A 19951-nucleotide genomic window follows, 5' to 3' on the forward strand; every position below is an offset into this window, starting at 1 on the left:
TCTTTGTGTGGAGCCCGTTTCTCCAGAAGTCCCTTGCGGTGATCATCACAAGTTCTTCGAGATTCATCTAAAATCAGTCGGACAAGAGAAATTAGTTTTACTAATACATACTCTTGGGCCTGATCGAAGTTTTTCTTTTTCTTTTTCAAAATTAACAATATGGCGGCCTCAGAAAATATTTTCCAGATTTTCGAGAAAAAAACCGAAAATTAATTGTTTAAAAAAATTGAAATTTTTGAAAAAAATTCTTCGATCAGGCACGAGTTTTTTTTTTGTTTTTGTTTTTCAAAAGCAGTATACATTTTATTGAAATCTACCAAGCGATTTTTAAGTTAGAGTAATCACCAGTTCAAAAACCATAGTTTTGAGAAAAACGCATTTAAAGTTTTGCTTATCGATTTATGTAGAGCTAAACGAATTATTTAATTACTTACACTGTGTCTTCTATTCCTGGGCCATATAATAGTTCTTTAGCCGTCATAGCAGCTTTCAAAACCCAAGAAGTCGGTTGCTTGCAGCTGCTGCTAGCTACTTGCCCTGGACCGCTCCGGAGCGCCCTTTGCTAATTGTTGAATAACTCGAGAAGTATTTGTCGGATTCACTTCAACTTTTCGCACAATATTTTTCAGTTATTACGCTTTAAGAAAATGCAAAAAAAAATCCATTTTTTTTGAAAATTCAGACTACCCCTACCCCCTTATACGGACGTAATTAGCCAATGCAGGTCGTCATCCTTTAATTCAAAGCCACTTCTACCTTTTTTTCACCTGTTCGGTTCTTTTTCCTCTGAATTAGGAAAGAATGCAGGAATGTGTGTACACAAATTTTACAATTTCGTCGATAGTCCACCTCCTGACAGGATAGGCATAGTTTACGAATACACATACATATATACCTACACACTTGCGTATGCAAAGCAAGCGCTTGATGATGTAATAACGGTGACGTGAGAAAGTACTTACGTAACTTACATACTTAAATATAGACGCGTATTATATATAAATGGATATTCTTAAAATAAATAATTTGATGCCACTTAGTTCAACCCAGAGCACCCTCCTACTGCAGCGTAAGCATACGCCTACAATTCGATGTACTCCGAGGTATGTATGGCGTACATACCTACAAATATTGTAAACTTTTATTTATACCTGCTAACCTACTTATGCATACAACAATATGAAGGAATCACGTCAAAGCAAGTGGTTGCACATTTTTTCTGGAAGTCGGATTATGTCGCAATTGTTGCACTAGAGAAACCTAAAATAGTAAATTCTCACGCACACACACAATCATTTGTTTGGCAGAAGCTTTCGGAGAATTATGGAATACCAACCACCGAATATGAATCATCCTTCATCAAGACAATGCGAGTTCTTACGTATCGGCTCACACAAGAGTGCTTTTGAGAACTCAAAAAATCGAATTAATATGGCAGCTGCCTTACAGCCCTAATTTGGTACCTAATGTTTTTTTTTGTTCCCGCACATCAAAAATAAAATGCTAGGTTCACGTTTTTCAAGGCCAGAAGAAGCTGATGAAGCCTTTAAAAAATTCATTTTGGATGTATGTACCTAATTTTTAGTCGCGAAAGTGCTTTAAAAATTGGTTCAAGTGAATGCAGAAGTTTATTGACTACCAACGAAAATATTTTGAAAAACAATACAACTATTTTCACTATTATTTTACCATGTTTTCATTACTGGGCGCAAAATATAAAAAGCAACTCTTGTAATAATAAACTGACGCGGAAAACCTTTGAATGAATGTCTCTAGCTATATAAAGGGTTTTGCAATAACAGGTGTTATTGGTGAATGGATTGCGCTATCGAGAGATGACTAACGATTCTTTATGGCCGGAATTGGATGGTATTGATCTGGACAACGTTTATTTTCAACAAGACTGCGCTACGTGCCAGACAAGCAACGAAACCATTGATCTTTTATGGGGAAAGTTTCCGGACCGTGTTATCTCTCGAAGAGGTGATCACAATTGGCCACCGAGATCTTGTGATTTAACACCTTGTGGCTTTTTTCTTTGGGGCTACGTGAAAGAGAAGGTCTACGCCAACAGCCCAGGGTCGATTCAAGACCTCCAAGATGGAATTCGTGAGGCTATCGAGGACATAGGGCAGCCGCTTTGCAATTGGGTTATGGAAAATTTCATGAAAAGGATATTCTCCTGTAAGAGTGGTCGAGGTGGTCATTTGCCTGATGTTATTTTCCACTATTAACGGCATACCTTCCTCTTTATTATGAAATAAACATCCGATGATTTATATTGAAAAATAACAATTTCTTGGAATATCAAAATAACATCTCTTATTAAAAAACCCTTTAGTTTAAAGTCGCGGTCAGCGACCAAGCAATTGTGAGCGCATTTCTACCGTTCGGAGGCGGCATAAATGTATATATAAAAGCTGAAACTCTGCTAAACATTGACCAAACTTGCCTTCCAATTTGTAGATAATTTTTCTCGTACCAACGAAGTACATTACAGCTTTCAGACAAGGTTGATTGATTACCAGGTTTGCCCAATCTGCTATTTTGAAAAACGAAATTGTGCGAGCTATTTGGGCTACCACGTCATCGGGTACTCAACAGCCGAATTCTGCCCTCTTGTTTCATATGTATTCATTCTGTGGTCCAATCAGTCGTTATTCAGACGGCAACGAACGAAGTGACATTGTGTTGATGTTTTCACTAACACAATCTTAACTTTTTTGTATTCATATCCCCTGTTACATCAGCTTGGATCGGCTGATTTTGTCAAATTCGCTTAGAGCCGAATAACAATATGTTATTGAACACACCTTCTCAATTCTTTTCACCATGGAATTCTGCTCCTTCATTTTATACGTATTCACACCAAGGATGATAGGTACCAAGTTTGCTCGTTAGATATGGTGAAAAAAAATGTTTGAGGGGAACTTTGCTTTTAATTTAGCTTTAGCTTAGTGAAACACAAAACGAATGACGTCGACATATCTGTTAAATTCGCTCAGAGCCGAATAACGGTCTGCTATGTAGCACACCTCTAAAAACCTTTTCACCATGACGTCATCGGGTACTCCGGCCGAATTCTGCCCTCTCATTTTACATGTATTCATTCAGTCGTCCAATCAGTCGTTATTCAGACTGTCAGCTCATCCGCTGATTTTGTAAAATTCGCTCGGAGTCGAATAACAGTCTGTTATTGCGCCCCCTCATTCCACACGTATTCATACACTCGTCCAATGAGTCGATTTTCGGTTGGCTGTAGTATATCACCAACAAATCTCCTTTTTTCGTAAACAAACCGCTGTCACGACTCCTTTCACGTCAGCCAATCAACTGATTCTGTGAAATCCGCTGAGAGCTAGTTAACGGAGCGATCTTGACCACACCTTCTGAATTCTTCTCACCATGGCTCTCAGGTACTTACATACCTACATGTGTTTAATTATATGTATCATTAGCCTTCCCTGCCGGAAAAACCTCAACTAGTGCAAAAACATGTTAAAAAAATTCGAAATCGAATATTCGAAAGATTTCGAAACTTCCAAGTCTTTTCGCCTAGGGAATGGGTATACAATTTTTCAAGTAGAACCTCTCGGAGCTTGTGGAATAATTAGAAACCACCTAGAACAACTATCGAAATCACGCATTCTTTCAGATAGCCAAGCAGCCATCTTAGCTATAAAGTACAACGAATTCAAAAATCGTCAGACAATGCAAAAAAGGATTTAATGCTTTAGTGCGCACGAAAGACATCACATTTTGGGTATCTGAGTACCTGGTCATAGGAACATAGAAGGAAATGAGGAAGCTGATGAACTGGCAAGACGGGGGCATTCTATAACGAATCTGGAGCGGGGGAAATAGCTCCCCCAAGGCGCGCCCAAAAGGGAGATCTTCTCGCTATTCCAGAAGCAGGCCGTTGACAGATGGACTAACGCGGATACCTGCAAAATAACTAAACGGACGTGGCCCAATTTCAACAAATCCAGAACTGACGAGTTGTTGAGAAAGATACGAGCAGACGTATTCAGAATTAAGTCAGCAATAACCGGCCACTGGGCTTTGGGAGATTATATTAGACTAGATTTGTGGGGGGTTGGTCAAGTCCAAGCACTCAGTCAGGATACCATTGTACTGCACCCGGATAGATTTCAGTAGAAAGAATAGAGACAGGAAAGATAAAATGTGGGTGGTAAGACGGAAAAATTAGTTTAAGGTCATTCTTCCACAAATCTCTTGGATTCATTGATGAATCTTAAGAGATCCAGAAAAGGAAGAGTATGAACTTTATCCATATTCAGTATATCGCAACCCTATATCCATAGTCTGATTCTGGAAAACGCCGGACTCTTCAAGGGAGCCACCGTTAAAGTGGAACCTGTTATCAACAGTTCATATCTAGATCCGTAGTGTTCTGTTTTAACTCAATTATCACTCTATTTGTCATCTGACATCAAGGGATCTTACTGAGTTAAGTAACAGGGTCATCTTGCGCAGGGTGTGATTCTTCACCAAGCTAGGGAGTTGGAGCAACCAACTGCATTGCGTTTACCTAAGCCCTGTGTCGTCCTCATAGTAGTCATAGTCAATCCTAAGGAAGACTCATACAGTGAGAACAAAACACTTGACCCCAACACTTGACACTTGACTCCCCGTTTGGGGGACTAGAAAGATGGGGTGGAAGACCAGAAGATGCCAGGAACATGGGTGGGCGTATAACTATAAATGTAGAAGCTGCAATCAGGAAGAATCTAAGGAAACAGTCTTTCACTATCTGTGTGAGTGTCCAAACCTGAGAGTTCTACGACATAGAATGTTGGAGGAATTATCGATGGTTAACTTGAAAGAAATTGGAGAAAATAAAATAGGCGACATAGGCAGATTCATAGTCAAATCGAGATGGTTCGACTAACAAAAAGTAGTGGCCCTACAAGGGGGCTTATCAAAATGGCATCTTTTGTGTTAATTGTGTGTGGGATGTGTCACTCAGACAGCATCTCCACCACAACCACCATAAATCTCTATGTGGTAGCTTGACTAGATTTGATGAACAGAAATGTTAAAAAGCGGTGTTTACTTGGACTACTGATGTAACAGGAGCTGATCTATTGTGAAAGGCCTATTTTTGCAACCCTAGAGTTTTAGGCTTTTTAAAAATTGTACCACAATTTTAGGTTTGTTGTTCCAAAGATTGCATGGACGATACCACCAAGGTGATGAAGTCTCTGTCTACCCAATGCAGGACATTCACAAAGCACATGTTCTGAGCTTTCTATATCCATTTCGCAAAAGCGGCAGACATTGGCCTCAGATAGACCAATATTATTTAGATGATTCCTCAGGCTGCAGTGATCTGTAAGATATCCTGTTAAAAGACGCAGATCTACTCTGCTTAGTGAGAGAAGCTTGTCAGATATTCCTTTGTTGGGACTTAGAAATAGTTTGGCTTGACGCTGACCGGCACAGTTTAGCCAACCAAGGCTTAGGACCAGTAAGTTGGATATTTGCTCCTTGTTTTGCAAGGTCATCAGCCATTTCATTTCCATCATGTCCTTCATGTCCCTTAACCCAGCCTAGTGTTACTATGTTGAGGTTTCCTAACGTGTTGAGAAGGTTTAGGCAATCATTTACCAATTTAGAGGTGATAGTTGTTGATAGAAGGGCTTTTAGAGCCGCTTGGCTATCTGAAAGTATGTAGATGTGAGTACCTCTCATTTTCGATGCCTCTCATTGACGATACTTCGATACAGTCGCAGATTAAAGAGAAAATATGAACCTATATATGAACCCGATCGAACATAGGCATAATTTTACTGTTTCCTTTAGACAAATTTTCCAAATAAGTTTGCACATTTTCTTTTTATAAATAAATACTTTTTATTTGTGTGTTAAACAATTAGTTAAAGGTGTTAATAAATTAGTTGAGTTACATATGAATGTGTGTGTATGTGTTTGCTAATCAAATGAAATAAGATAAATCATAAACACTTACTTACGCATAGTTTAAAGAGTCGTGTAGGTGTGAAGAGCCAACTACGAGCAACTTAGATAACTAAATTGATGCGTGTGAGTACAGAAAATGTTCAGTTATGGCACAAGGAATCAAACAATGCACAAAATCCACTTCTGTGCAGGTTTTCAGTGCTACTCAAAAAACAACAAAGATCGTTGTTATGTTGTGAAAATTTTTTTGAAAGTCGAAAAACCTTAGAACTATCAATTACTAAGAGAAAATGCATTAACAATTTTTTAATATTTGGCTTAGGTGCTATAGTGTTAACTTTACAACTAGAAAATCGATTAAAAAGAAAACATTATTTAATGCATTGGTACAAAGTACTATCACAAGAGTTGCCAATTTTCGGCAACTCACAATTCTATCCCTTATATACACACATACATATACACATATGTATGCTGTATTTCATAAAGACTGACTCGACTTTGAACAATTAGGGTGGCGGAGTTGGCGGCAATAATGTCTTAAAATACCAGCTGCCATTCTTCAAAGACTGGTGGTGGCCTGCAACTTTAGGTATCGCGTTCCATTCTCTGCATCTGCTAGGCGCGCTATATGCTCCGAGGCCGCGTAGCAGGTGGTGGCAGTTGGCGTGCTCGGTCGACTGTTGTTCGACTGTTGTCGTATTCGCGCAGCGCCCCAAACGAGTACCACCACCGAGGTCACCAATATACCAACGCCCAGGCCGGGTAGGAAACTCTTATTCAATGAATCTAAGAAGTTGTACGTATGCTGTTGTGTGGTTTGTTGTGATTGATTTGCTTCTTCGAAAATTGCATTGTAATTTCGTTTGGAGTTCGTCAAATTCTCGTCCATTGTATGTGCGACAATGGGCGCGAAACTCATTTCGGTGTCCGTATAAGTGGGTAGCTCAGTTTTAAACGGGCGCCTTTGATATTGTCGCACTTCTGGTATCGAACCAGGATTACTGAGCTGCAGTTTGGTGATGTTTGAGCAGCCCACATTCAAGTCGGCATCGTGATTTTGCTCCTGCACCATAACCAAACAAAAGCGGTAGCTAACGGAAATGAAAAAAGAAGAAAAAAATATATATTAGTTAAAAATTAAAATCGTTATTTAAAGTTGGTATTTTACTAAATGGTGTGTAAATAAATGGTGTTATTACCTTTCTCCAACTTCCAAAGAAGAGCTGTCTGGCACAATGACACTGACCGTATTTTGGCCATTTAAAACTTTGCTTTCGCAATGGATCTGCAAAAAATGATTATTTAATTATTCATTTATTAGATATTAAGGGAAAATATTATACAAAATTAGACTTAAACGATAGTAATAAGTATCACTATGCTATGGAGGAAATGGCAACTTTTTCAAACTGAAATTTTCACCATCCTGAGATTAGCCGAATGGATAATCGAGAGGAGATGGAGCGGGAAACAGATTGGAGTTTTCAGTGACAGTCAGGCTGCACTGAAGGCCCTGAAGAACGTGAAGCAAACCTCAAAGATTGTTCAGGGATGTATGAAAAAGCTTAATTCCGTCGCAAGAAAGAACAGGCTTGTACTTATATGGGTTCCAGGACAGTCTGGTGTTCAAGGAAACGAAATATTTTATTTATTTATTTATTTTGTGTCTTTGAATGGATACATTTAATTGCCGATGAATTGGCCAACCGTGGATCAGCGGTTCCACCACAAGGACCAGAGCCAATAATCGGAATCAGCTCTGCAGAAATCATGAATTGGATCAGTGATTATGTATGCAATTTACATAAAGAGCGATGGTGCGATCTAGAACGCTGCAGAAGTGCAAAGTGTTTTGTGACAAGTCCGAACAGAAAACTGTCAAACTTTTTAAGAAAACTTGGAAGGAAAGACGTTCGGTTGATGGGTGGTATTATTACAGGACACAATCCATGGGGTCAACATATGACCACCATTAGAATCATTGAATACCCGATTTGCTTGTCTTACATACAGGAGGTGGATAGCACTGAGCACTTTCTCTGTGAATGTCCTGCCCTTGCTAGAGGAAGACTACGCGTTTTGTGTTCCGATGTCGTGAGAAAGAGTAATATTCGTTTTCTAAAACTGGAGGATATTTACAGATTTGCCAAAGAATCTGGAAAATTCTCACAGGACTAACTACCTTTGCCTCTGTCTCTATACTTTTTGTTATATCTTTCTCTGATACTTTTCTCCTTCCCTCTTTGACTATCTACCCTCTTTCCAGAGCTCTGAATACAATGGGCTTTTTAGCCTGAGTGCTTTAGGAGCCACCAAATCGCTCAGTGCTCCTTGGCTCGACCTTTTCAAATTTCAATTTCAAGTGAAAATAAATTTAAAACGAGTTACATTCGAATAATGATGATAGGTATACTAAATCTGTTATCTTGTTCGATAAAATGAACTGTAGAACTTTAGTACAAGCGAAATCTAACCCTTAATGAGAAACCCTGAAGCATCATCTAAGCTACTGTCCGGCTCTCTCGAAAACTAGACTATACTACCTTGGGGGCTCTCAGTTTTGAAAGACTGGAATCTATCCTTGAACTGGCGCTTGAACTGGCGCTTAAACGACTCCTAAAAGTGATGAGTGATGCATATTTTTGCTAAAAAAAATAAAATGACTCTGATCTGGTATCGCAATGTACCAAAATGGTCTCTGCGTGACTTCGGCTAGCAAGTATAGCTTAACCTAACCTATATTCGAATACTTTCAATATAAATATGTGTACACCTGCGCTAACATAAGTAAGTCACTTTATCTATTTACTATATTCGAATATATTTTTAAGCCAAACTTTTTTAATTAATTTTTTTTAAACACAACAAAAACTATTGCAGAACAAAAACTTTATACTTGAAAGTTCTAAACTTCGTACAAAATTTAAAAATAAATTATTAAAATTAAAAATAAATTCAGCATTAAAAAAATTTAGTCAAAATTTTCAATTTTTTAATTGAAACTATTAGAAAACTTCTGTGCATTCATGAAACGGCACTCATGGCCCCTTCAATTTTAGTCTAAGTGTACTATAAGTTTGAAGTCGTTCGGAAATCGCGTTGATTTCTGACAATTTGTTCGCATTGAAAACTTTCTTCCATATGAAGCACAAGTTCGGATGCCTTTTACATGGAAGAAAATAGTCAACAGTATATGCAAAGAACATTGTCACAAGCCAACTTGATTATTGAGCTACTTCAGATTTAAATTTTATTGCATTAAAATTTATTGCGTTAAAATTTAATGGGTAATAATTTAATGAATTTTCTAAAAACTCTGATTAATATTTAAAAATTTTAATGCAAATATTTGAAATTAGTTACGTTTTTGTGAATTTTGTATAAAGTTTGGAACTTTGATTTGTAAAGTTTTTTAGCAATATATATAGCGACCTATATTTTTTTTGTTAAAAATAACGGAAAAGGTTAACTTGAAAAAACCTGCGAATATTGTAAAACGATAAAGTGGAGTATGTATGTGAGCACAAGTGTATTTAAGAAAGTATTTGTGAAAGTATTAAATTAGTGAAGTAATTTAGGATAAGCCAAAAAATATTTTTTTTTGTTATATTTTCCATTTTCAAAATTTTTTAGAATACAATTTTTTCAACGAGCTTTACGACGACATAGACACATTGCAGTGAATGAAGATCCAGCGGCTTTGTAATATGTGTCATGCTCTTCGAATGTATACAAACGCTCCGATTCTGAAAGTATTCGATGCGTTACCAGCTGGTCGTAACAGAGTAGCAGAGAAAGAGGAAGGCCTCCTCTGGGTTGGAAAGGTCAGATGGAGAAAAACTTGGCTTCACTTTGTGTGCCGAACAAAACCGCTAAGAGCTTATCCCGCCAGTCAAGAAGAGGAATATATGTACAACTATATACATATACCCTATGATCAAAAAGTACCGGGAATGTGATGTTGATTGTTTTCTTCGATTGCCAAGGCGTAGAATATTATTTATCCGTTTGGAAGCTTTCGAGAGATGCTGTATGTCGCAAACCGCTGGAAATGTGGGCAAACAATTCTTGGATTTTGCATGATAATAACGCGCCATCGCACCGAGCCCAAATTGTGCTGGATTATTTGACCAAACACCAAGTAAATACCATCGTGCAAGCTCCGTATTCACCTGATATGACCTTCGTGCGACTTCTTTTTGTTTCCCAAGTTAAAGTTACCACTTCGTGGAAGGAGATTTCGGTCGATAGAGGAGATCAAAGAGAATGCGACGAAGGAGCTGAAGGCCATCCCTTCGTCGGCCTACCAGGGGTACATGGAGGACTCGGCTAAACATTACCACATGTGTGTTGCTTCACACGTGTCATATTTTGAAGGATTTAAAATAAATTTGCCTGGAATTTAGCTCTCTCTTTTGTTTTATTTAAACATTCCCCGTACTTTCTGATCATAGGGTATGTTACATACTTGCATATAATTGGCGCCTTCACCCTTTATTGGGTGTTTGGCCGAACACCTCTTCCTATTTGTGGTTTCGGCTTGATGTTTTCCATAAATGGAGGGGCCTATGTTTTTACATCGACTCCAAAGGGCAGATGGGGATTTTATGAGGAACTTTTTCATGGCATAAATACACTCGGAGGTTTGCCATTGCCTACCGAATTCTCTATAAGCTTTTGGTTCCTGCCTAGGGTTTCGAACCTGTACACTTCCGAATGGTAGTCAAGCACCATTTCCTCCAGATTCCAGCGGCTGAGTATGTGAGTTGCGAAAAATCAGTGCATTTGTATATGGAAATAATATCAGCTTATGTAGTAACCAACTGGTGCCAAGACGAAGGTTAAAAACACTATGCCAAATTTTTCTACATTGAATGAATCTCAAAATTATTAAATTTTTCCTGTTTATTGCTTACTATAAACAAGTCTACAAGTAAACCAATTGACGATCATGTCTCGTCTATAAGTTACTGCTACAACAACAACTCGGGCATGTGAAGGCACCCCGTACGGCACTAATCACCTTTACACATGCTCCATCAAACCTACTGTTCTAACACCCCTCTTCCTCTGGACCCAACTTGTCGAAACAGCAAGTTTCCTGGGCCTACCGTTAGATGAGCTAGACGAAGACGACCGGTGACTACACTACACTAACAGGGCAAAGTTACTGCTACAACAACAACAACAACAACAACAACGATCATTTCTAAAATACTTGGATTACTTGACATGGAATTGCTCAGTTATCGGCTAGCTGCAAAGCTCATTAGGTACATTCGAATGTATCCTTTTGAAAATTTTCTATTTTGATTAGATATTTTTTATCAAGTGTTCATAGGAAATCTAAAACTGCACACTTCGCTTGCGAACTTACCGGTGAGTTATCGATTAGTATTTCGTTGATATTCTCCTCTTTGTAGACAAAGATTGCATCGCACATATAATCGTTCTTACTCAGATTTAGTACCCAGGTGAGTATTAATCCATAATCGGCCGAGAAATGCAGTTCATGCAAAACAATCTACAAAAGCAGTGTAAAGTGAGCAAACTCAATTTTCGAGGCATTTGGCTCAGCACTTACCTCCTCTGATAAATCTTTAATGTGTGTCGTATGATTTTGTCTCGTTATCGCTTCCAACTGTTCGATTATATTAGCGTTATCCTTCTCCACATTGTCCATTTCACAGTTTAAAGTCTCCAATGGTACTTGTATAAGCGGTGCACCCTCCAGCCGTGGCGGCGTCACACAAGTAGCGCTTATCAAATCGCCCGACTGTATATTGGCCACCTGCAACCACTCGGCAAACGAGCGTATGGTGCAGTCACATGACAAGGGATTATCCTGCATGGAAAGGCTCTTCAATTCACGTGCTCCATCCAAAGCATTCTTGGCCACAATCGAAATATCATTACCGGCCAAACGTAGCACTTGAAGTGATGGTAGCGGCGTGATGAGATCAGAAGTCAATGCGCGCAAAAAGTTATGCGTGAGGTCGAGTGTTATAAGACGAGTAAGATGTTGCAGCGAAGCGCTTGAGATGGCCACGATGCCATTGAAGCTGAGATCGAGACTTTCAAGTGTACCCAGACCGTAAAAAGCGTGATCTTGTAATACATCAATTTGATTGTGACGCAACGAAAGGCTGGTAAGACCGGAGAAATTTTGCAGCGCCTTGTTTTGTATGCTCTTGATGAGGTTGCGATTCAGTTCCAGCGATTCTAGATTTCGCAAACCTGGCAAGGTTGTGGCAGTGAGTGGACCATTCAGGTTATTAGCTGACAGGTCAAGTTGACTATTTAAAAAAAAAACAAAACAAAAGTTTCTTTTCAATTAATTTCAATTAATTTAGAAGAATGCCGGTAGGAATGAGATTAGATGTATTACCGTAAACTGTAGCATGCGGTGAGCGCTTTAAGGCTGGTTGGATAGTCTCCCAGACGATTGCCGCCCAATTTTAATACTTCCAACTTACGCAAGTTCATAAATGTACGCTGGGAAATGCTAGATATTTGATTGTTACTTAGCTCAAGATAGACCAGATTGGAGAGCCCGGCGAAGTCAGATGTGCCTAAAGCTTTTATTTTATTGTTGGATAAATCCAAGCGCTCGAGCGCAGTCAGTGTGGATATGGAGTTCCATGGTACACTTAAAAGTGCATTTGCGGGCAGACCTACATAGACGAATAGGTTTTATTAGCTAGTTAAATGTTACTGAGTCGATCGACATACGAAGAAAAACTGCAAAAGTCAACCACCGTAGTCAAATTTTATATTGAGAGGATTTCAGACCATAAACAAATTTTGTTTATCCTTCCAAAAATCACCAATTAGGGGTTTTTTATAATAACTTGTTTTAGTTCTTTTTTGTCGGGACAACTAGCAAATACAGCACTCAAACAACATTAAGTCCATTGTACTGTACTCGAGTTCCCTTTTAATTTTTTTTAAATCTACTCGGCCTCCGAAAAAATCTGAGTAGATCTGTTGTGGTACCAAGGAGCCATGGCACTATACTTATGACTCGAGGTCACATGCCACTCGAGGTCAGTATGCAAATAGGCGACACGTCCTTAGTGACCGTAAAAGTAGTGAAATACTTAGGTATTCAACTTGACTGCAGGCTTACCTTCTGGGCCCAGATACGGCGTGTGGCTACCAAAGCAGCAAAGGTTACGGGTATACTAAATAGATTAATGGCAAACATCGGTGGGCCAACACAGAGCAAAAGAAAGCTAATTATGGCGGCCAAAGCTCAATTATCCTGTACGGCAGCGAAGTATGGGGAATTGGGTCAAACTGTAAAGCCAAGCGCAAAGCACTGGAGGCTGTGCAACTAACAGCGGCTCTCAGAGTTGCCTCAGCCTACTGCAGCAGGAATTTTCGTGATCAGCGGGCAGATACCCATCGACCTCATGGTCCGGGAACGAATGGATGCGTGGGACTCCAAGAAGACACACGTCATCACTAGCTTCTCAGAACGGAGATGCCAAACCATGCTGCGGTGGCAAAGCCGATGGGACAGTGAACTGAGTGACAGATGGACGGCGAAATTAACTTCTTCTTAACTCCGTTCCTCTCAGGCCACGGATACTTCCGGATATACCTATACCGCATGGCCAAGGTAACCGATTCCAAGTGCATATACTGCGAAGGGCTGAGCGATGACGCTGAACACACGTTTGTTAGTTGTAACAGATGGCTCACGCGCAAAGAAATGCCCTGAGGGAGCAGATTGGCGACATCGCACCGAGAACATAATCAGCAAAATGCCCAAACGCGAGGACAGCTTGAATGCGGTAAAGAAATACATCGAGAACGTACTACGAAAAAAAGGTTGACCTCGGCACAGTGTAACAAAACGAAGCCGCCCAGATAGAGACACAAGAAGACGAGCCTATAGCATGAAAGCTGGCTACAAATATGGTGGACCCAGACGTGGGTGAATTAAATTGGTCCATTATGGATGCCGTTCTGGGCCCTCCCGAAGTATGGTAATATAGAATGCAGTTCCGGGAAGGGTGTCTCCACAGAAGTAGACGAGGGATGGTTTTAGTGGCCACACCATACGACGCAGTAGACGACGGTCGCTGTAAGTGCGAAGACATTTTGAACCCTACCTCACTCACAAAAAAAAAAAAAGCAAACAAAAAGGAGCAATGGAGGTCGCTTCTTAATGAACACATCAGTACCAAAGACCTCAAACCTGATGCGAGCAAAGGCCGGGCAGATGCACAGAAAGTGGCCCGCAGTCTTATCCTCCTCTCCACATGCTGGGCAGAGTTCACTGTGTGAGATACCTACCTTTTCCATGTGCTTCGTCCATGGAAAGCGGCCCGTCATTAGTCCAACCAATTGCCTTCAGTCCCTTCTGCTTAATAGCAGGAAGATCTGCGACAGTCGGTGGGATCTGACAGGTAACATCAGTATTGCCCATCTGCAGCAACTCTCAGCCTGCCAAGCTCGCTTGTGGGTAGAAGTAACCCGTTTGCTAACCGTGGCTGTGATGGCTGCAGAAGAGAGTAGCAGAACGGGATTCGCGTCAAAGAAGTTGGCCTCAGAGCCCATCCTAGCTAAAGATTTATTAGTTGATAACCAATTTTCATTAACGCTATGTCATTAACCCACTCCTAGTTAGTTCAATATTTTGTACTAACATACTTTTGACATTCCAAGTCGTTTTCCCATAGTTGTGTCAATTACCCAAGTTGTACCGCCTCTCGCATATACTTTTTATTTCATCAAACTCAAGCAATTTAAAATTTATTGAAAGTCTGCTTTTAAGCTGTTTTGCTAAATTCATAAACAAAAACGTTCTAGAACTTCACACTCCTAATGCCTCATAGAGCTCCTCAGGGTGGGATTTTTAAAAATTGGATGACAAACAACTATGTTATAAAAAAGAAATAAACCGTTTCAGTGGTTTTTAGAAGTATCACAAAAAAACTGTTTCCAGTGCCTGAACCCCTTCAACATAAGTTTTTGGACTTTTGCAAGTTTTTGTTTTTCAAACCACTCTAATACCCACCTAAAGCCTGTAACGGCCCTTTAATGCCCAAAAATGCCGACTTATGTACTCGTTTAATTTCACCAGATGAAATTACCAAGCCATACAATGAAATACCTTCGAAGATTTTTGCATCACTCAAGAAAGTCACATTCCGCAAAGAGCAGTCCAACAGCGAGATTGTATAGGGCGACACTCTCAAATTACTTGCAAGTACCTGGAATTGATAAATTGTGAACAAATATTAAAACATGCAAGGCTGTTTTTTTCTTATTATTCTCGTATATTACCGTTAAGCCATGCAAATCGCCCGTACAACGGAGCGTATGTGGCAAATCGCAGCCACATTCCAAACTACGCGAACTCGTCACATTCGGACACTTCCACTCAACAGTGGGATCGTAAACAGGAATGGCAGATATTTCGCCAGCCTTTCGCCGCTTAGGCAAACTCTTGTTGAATAGCTTTCCCGTGGATTTTATGGCTGGTGGTTGATGTGGAATCATAGGCGTAGGTCTGACTTTCGCACTGGCAGCACCAGCCAACATTATCGAGTTGGATATGTCGCTCGCATTGCTGGGCAGTACGTCGGCAGAGGATGTGCTATAGGGTGAACTTTTCGTTAGTAAAGTGATTGTTGTTATTGCTGCAGGCATTGGGGTCATCGCAGGTACAACTGTTGTTGCTGCTGTTGTTGGTGATGTGGCTGTTTGTGTTGCCTTCGCATCGGTACGCGAAATATGCAAATCATTGCCCATCGATCCACGCATTAAGATGATACAAATGAGCAAATTTAGTGAAATTGCGCTGTAATAAAGAAAAGAAAGCGTGGATGCATTTAAATTAAGAGACTTCCTTATTATGGCGTTCAACAATGGCAATAATCGTTAACAAGACATGTGACAGTGAAATGATAAATAACATAAATGTATACATATATCTGTGAATTTTTGACTAAACAGTTAAACTAGGTTTGGTCAGTTTTGCTTTTCCATCGAAAATTCTTCATCTGTCACACAAAAAAACTTAATATTTTAAGGCATTTTTTTTAATATGGATTCTCCAGTTATGGATGTGCATACAAATTATTTTAAATATTGCACTCAAATTCAGTTATTCAGTGCTTGACAGGCAGAAAGTGTAAAGTCGATATAAGCTGTTTTTTTGAAAGTGCACAGCTAAGTATGCATATGCATGTATCCATAAGTATATGGCGCACGCATAAGATGAAGTAATTTTTGCTGGCATATGAACTAAATTACGCTAATCATAATAAATTTAGTCACATTTTGATTGAGTCATACAATTCTTACTTGATGCTGGAACTAAGCGTATTTGGTGCGGTAAATTTATGTGAGCTGTGGAATCGTTATTTGTAGTAACTACAAATAACACCGCCGTTGCCGAATAGGTAGGTGCGTGCCTACCATTCGGAATTCAGAGAGAACATAGGTTCGAATCTCGGTGAAACACCAAAATGAAGAAAAAGTTTTTTTCTAATAGCGGTCGTCCCTCGGCAGACAATGGCAAACTTTCGAATGTATTTCTGTCATGAAAAAACTCCTCATAAAAAATATCTGCCGTTCGGAGTCGGCTTGAAACTGTAGGTCCTCCATTTGTGAAATTTGTTTAAAAGTTTGAAAGTTTTGATTAGTGCAATTTGTCCACAATTTTGTACAAGGTTTGAAATGTTACTTCATACGGGTTTTCTTGCTGAACTTTCCTCCTATGAAATAAAGTATACGCAATGGGATCTCAATTTGCAGCTTCCCTTTAAAGTCCTTTAAAATAATAAATTATTAAGAAAGTGAAAAAATGTGTGTACAGTATTGCTATATAAAATCGATAGATTTCCGAGCATGTGAAATATTTTCTTAGTAGTAGCAGTAGTAGTAGTAGTGTTCTTTATTTGATATAGCTAAAGTTATATGAATACTAAACACAGTCTCTACGCGTGGGAAACAATCCACTTTTATGTACTATTTGAACTGTATATACACGTATTTATTCATTCATCTTCTCTGTTCATATAAAAAAGCACGCAGTTGTATATTTATAAATTAAACTTGTTGCTTTCAAAACGTCTTTGGATGGATTTATTACTCATATTGAATCAATGACATGTCATAGAAAATAGTTCTCAGGAACACATCATCGCACTACTGTTTTTGGGTCAAGACAGAAAACGTTGACATTTTGACACATATAAACAAAATGGTTGCGAGATTCACAACAAATTTGCCTGATAACTTCATTAGATGCAAACCAATTTGCCAATTACTGAAATTAACCCCAACTTGACGCACATTGTTTTCTAGTTTTGCAACAATCTATGAAGAATATGTACCTAAGCATTTTATTTACGTGAGTTAGATGGAAAGTTTTCTCCGTGCAATAGGTGGAGATTCCTGTGACTAGTTGAGATCTGCTCTTATACAAACGAGCCTCGAGCCAACTCAGCGAGTGCCAGGCAGAAACATTGGCGAACAGGGTTGTGTAGCTCTTCTAGTCACAGCGCACCGCATTACTCGTTAGTGTTGATATCTATGAAAAACATGTAAGCTTTGTGCAGCCGATAATCAAGAAATCAACAGCAAAAACTTCTAAGCCTTCATAAGGGACTCTGGAGATCAGCATTTAAGTTCGCTTTTGTATTTATCCACATGTGTAATGCTGACAAAAATTATAAAATGATACAAAAATACAAATATTTAAAAACGAATAAATGATAAATAAAACAGAGAAAATTTATTCGAAGGAGAAACACTCAAAAACTTTTTGAATATTTCTTGCCACCGTTGAAAGCCTTTGGGTCGCAGATATTTATTTCGTTCTCAGCGTGTGGCCACCTGTATGCGTTAAAAAAATTATTACACAATTTATATAAGTATTACAGCAGAGCCATGCCAAGGTAATTTTAAGAAAAACTATTTCGAAAACCATTTTTCAAAGCGTTGCCACTAGAATTTTTTTGCCAAAAGAATACTTTATCACACATTTCAGTTGAATATTAAAATATAGATATCAAATAAACGATGCTTAAACTTGTTTTAATAAAAAATATTTTTTGCTGGTGTTGCCACATATTTTTTTGGAAATCAAGAATTTTTTTTAATAAAATTGTAAAAAAATATGTATCAATTGAAAAGTGGTTAAACAAGCTTTAATAAAAATATTGTTTGCTAGTGTTGCCCTTTTGTTTTTTTGAAATTAAGAATGTTTTTTAAATAATTGTAAAAAATATATATCAAATGAAAAGTGTTTAAGCCGGCTTTAATAAAAAATATTTTTGCTGGTGTTGCCACTTATATTTTTTTTAAACTAAGCATTTTATAACAAATATATAAATGGAAAAAATATATTTCAAATGAAGCGTACATGTTGTAATAAAAAAAGTTGTTTGCTGGTGTTGTCATCTAATGCTTTGGAAATTAAAAAATTGATTACAAAAATATGATTGTAAAAAACTTATATCAATCGAAAAAAAAAATATTCATATATATACTTAAACTGGCTTTAATAAGTAATATTTTTTGCTGGTGTTGCCACTAATTTTTTTCGAAATTAAAATTTTTTTTTTAAAATATATAATAATTGTAAAAAAATATATATCAAATGAAAAGTCTTTAAACAAGCTTTAATGAAAATATGTTTTGCTAGTGTTGCCATTTAGGTTTTTTGGATATTAAGAATTTTTTTAAATAATTGTAAAAATATATATATCAAATTAAAATGCTTAAACAAGCTTTAAAAAAAATATCTTTTGCAGGTGTTGCCACTTATTTTTTTTTTTGGAATTAAGAATTTGACTACAAAAATATAAATGGAAAAAATATATATCCAATGAAACGTACATGCTTTAATAACATTTTTATACGGCGTTGCCATCGAATTTTAGAGAATTAATTTAGATAATAATAAGATTTAAATTAGTAACAACGCTTAATTAAGATATGGGTATGGGTGTTCAAAAGAATGAATGAAACGAAATTATAATTTTTTGTTCATGGAGCTGCCACCTAACTTCTAAAACTCAAATGGTAAATCGCAATGCAGATAAAGTAAGTATTAGGATATCGATTTCATGCAAATTATAATTTATAATCAAATTAAATTATTTTTGGCTTGGCCACTTTATTTTTAGTTCAAAAAGTATTGGAATCGCCTTATAAGGTAAAGTATTTTTGTAGATATGTACATAAAAAAGAAAAAAATATATCAACTAAAAAGAAATTGTTTGCCTTTTCCTTTCGAAAATTTAATTCGGTAAAATTGTAATGTAACTATAAAATGCCTTCAGTATTAAGCAAGCGAAGCTGCAGCTATACTGACTTTTAAACATCAACCACTGAGTAGTTAAAAATTTGAAACTTCTAAAAAGGGAAATAGGGAGAAGTTTAAAGCAATGCCGATTAGCTAAACCGTGCTTTGTACTAGGTAGACAGGTGAAATGGTTGAAGTGCCCCAGTCTGGCACTCCTCAAGCAGCACTAAAGCGCCATTTCGATACCATTATGAGACCTCCAACAGGCAGATTTCTACAGCCAGCCAGAGCTGTTCATATAATGGAGGAGATTGATTGGATTTAGGTTGGCGCATTGCCCCAGGCTGTCTAAGAAAGTAACTTTGTAGTTCAATCACATAAAATTTTGGTAGGGTTATTATGGTAAGGAATGCATCAACTAGATGGGCGGGTATTACACACATATATATGTTAAAAATAGTTCAAAATATGAATATAAATTATGGCTTGCATAAGTATATTCTGTACTGAACTCTTCATAAGAAATATATGAAATTGCGCACGAGTTGCACCATTTGGGTTCGCGTGACTCTCACTGCTGTATACTGCTTAACTCTAGGACTTATATTGAAGCAAGAGTCCTGAAAATGTAATATATTGTGAATTCAATCCATATGAGAATATTTCACACTTTTTTTATTTCGTCTAGAAGCCATGGTGTTATATTAAAAATCAAGCAAAAGGTGGACGCTTTGT

General features: G+C 38.0%; 1 protein-coding gene across 1 annotated transcript in view; it reads right to left on the reverse strand.

The window, feature by feature from the left end:
• Positions 1–5893: 5893 nt before the first annotated feature.
• LOC128868752 (uncharacterized) overlaps positions 5894–19951 on the reverse strand; it is an 86979-nt gene continuing 72921 nt past the window's right edge. Inside the window, exons 2-8 of the mRNA XM_054111212.1 lie at positions 15244–15760; positions 14975–15170; positions 12335–12620; positions 11531–12242; positions 11324–11470; positions 7146–7231; positions 5894–7037 (exon numbers count right to left, since the gene is read on the reverse strand). Coding sequence (XP_053967187.1) covers positions 6506–7037; positions 7146–7231; positions 11324–11470; positions 11531–12242; positions 12335–12620; positions 14975–15170; positions 15244–15760 — 2476 coding nt within the window. The 3' untranslated portion in view covers positions 5894–6505. The remainder of the gene's footprint in view (positions 7038–7145; positions 7232–11323; positions 11471–11530; positions 12243–12334; positions 12621–14974; positions 15171–15243; positions 15761–19951) is intronic.

This window comes from Anastrepha ludens, chromosome 6 (assembly GCF_028408465.1).
Source record: "Anastrepha ludens isolate Willacy chromosome 6, idAnaLude1.1, whole genome shotgun sequence".
Classification (NCBI taxonomy): Eukaryota; Metazoa; Arthropoda; class Insecta; order Diptera; family Tephritidae; genus Anastrepha; species Anastrepha ludens.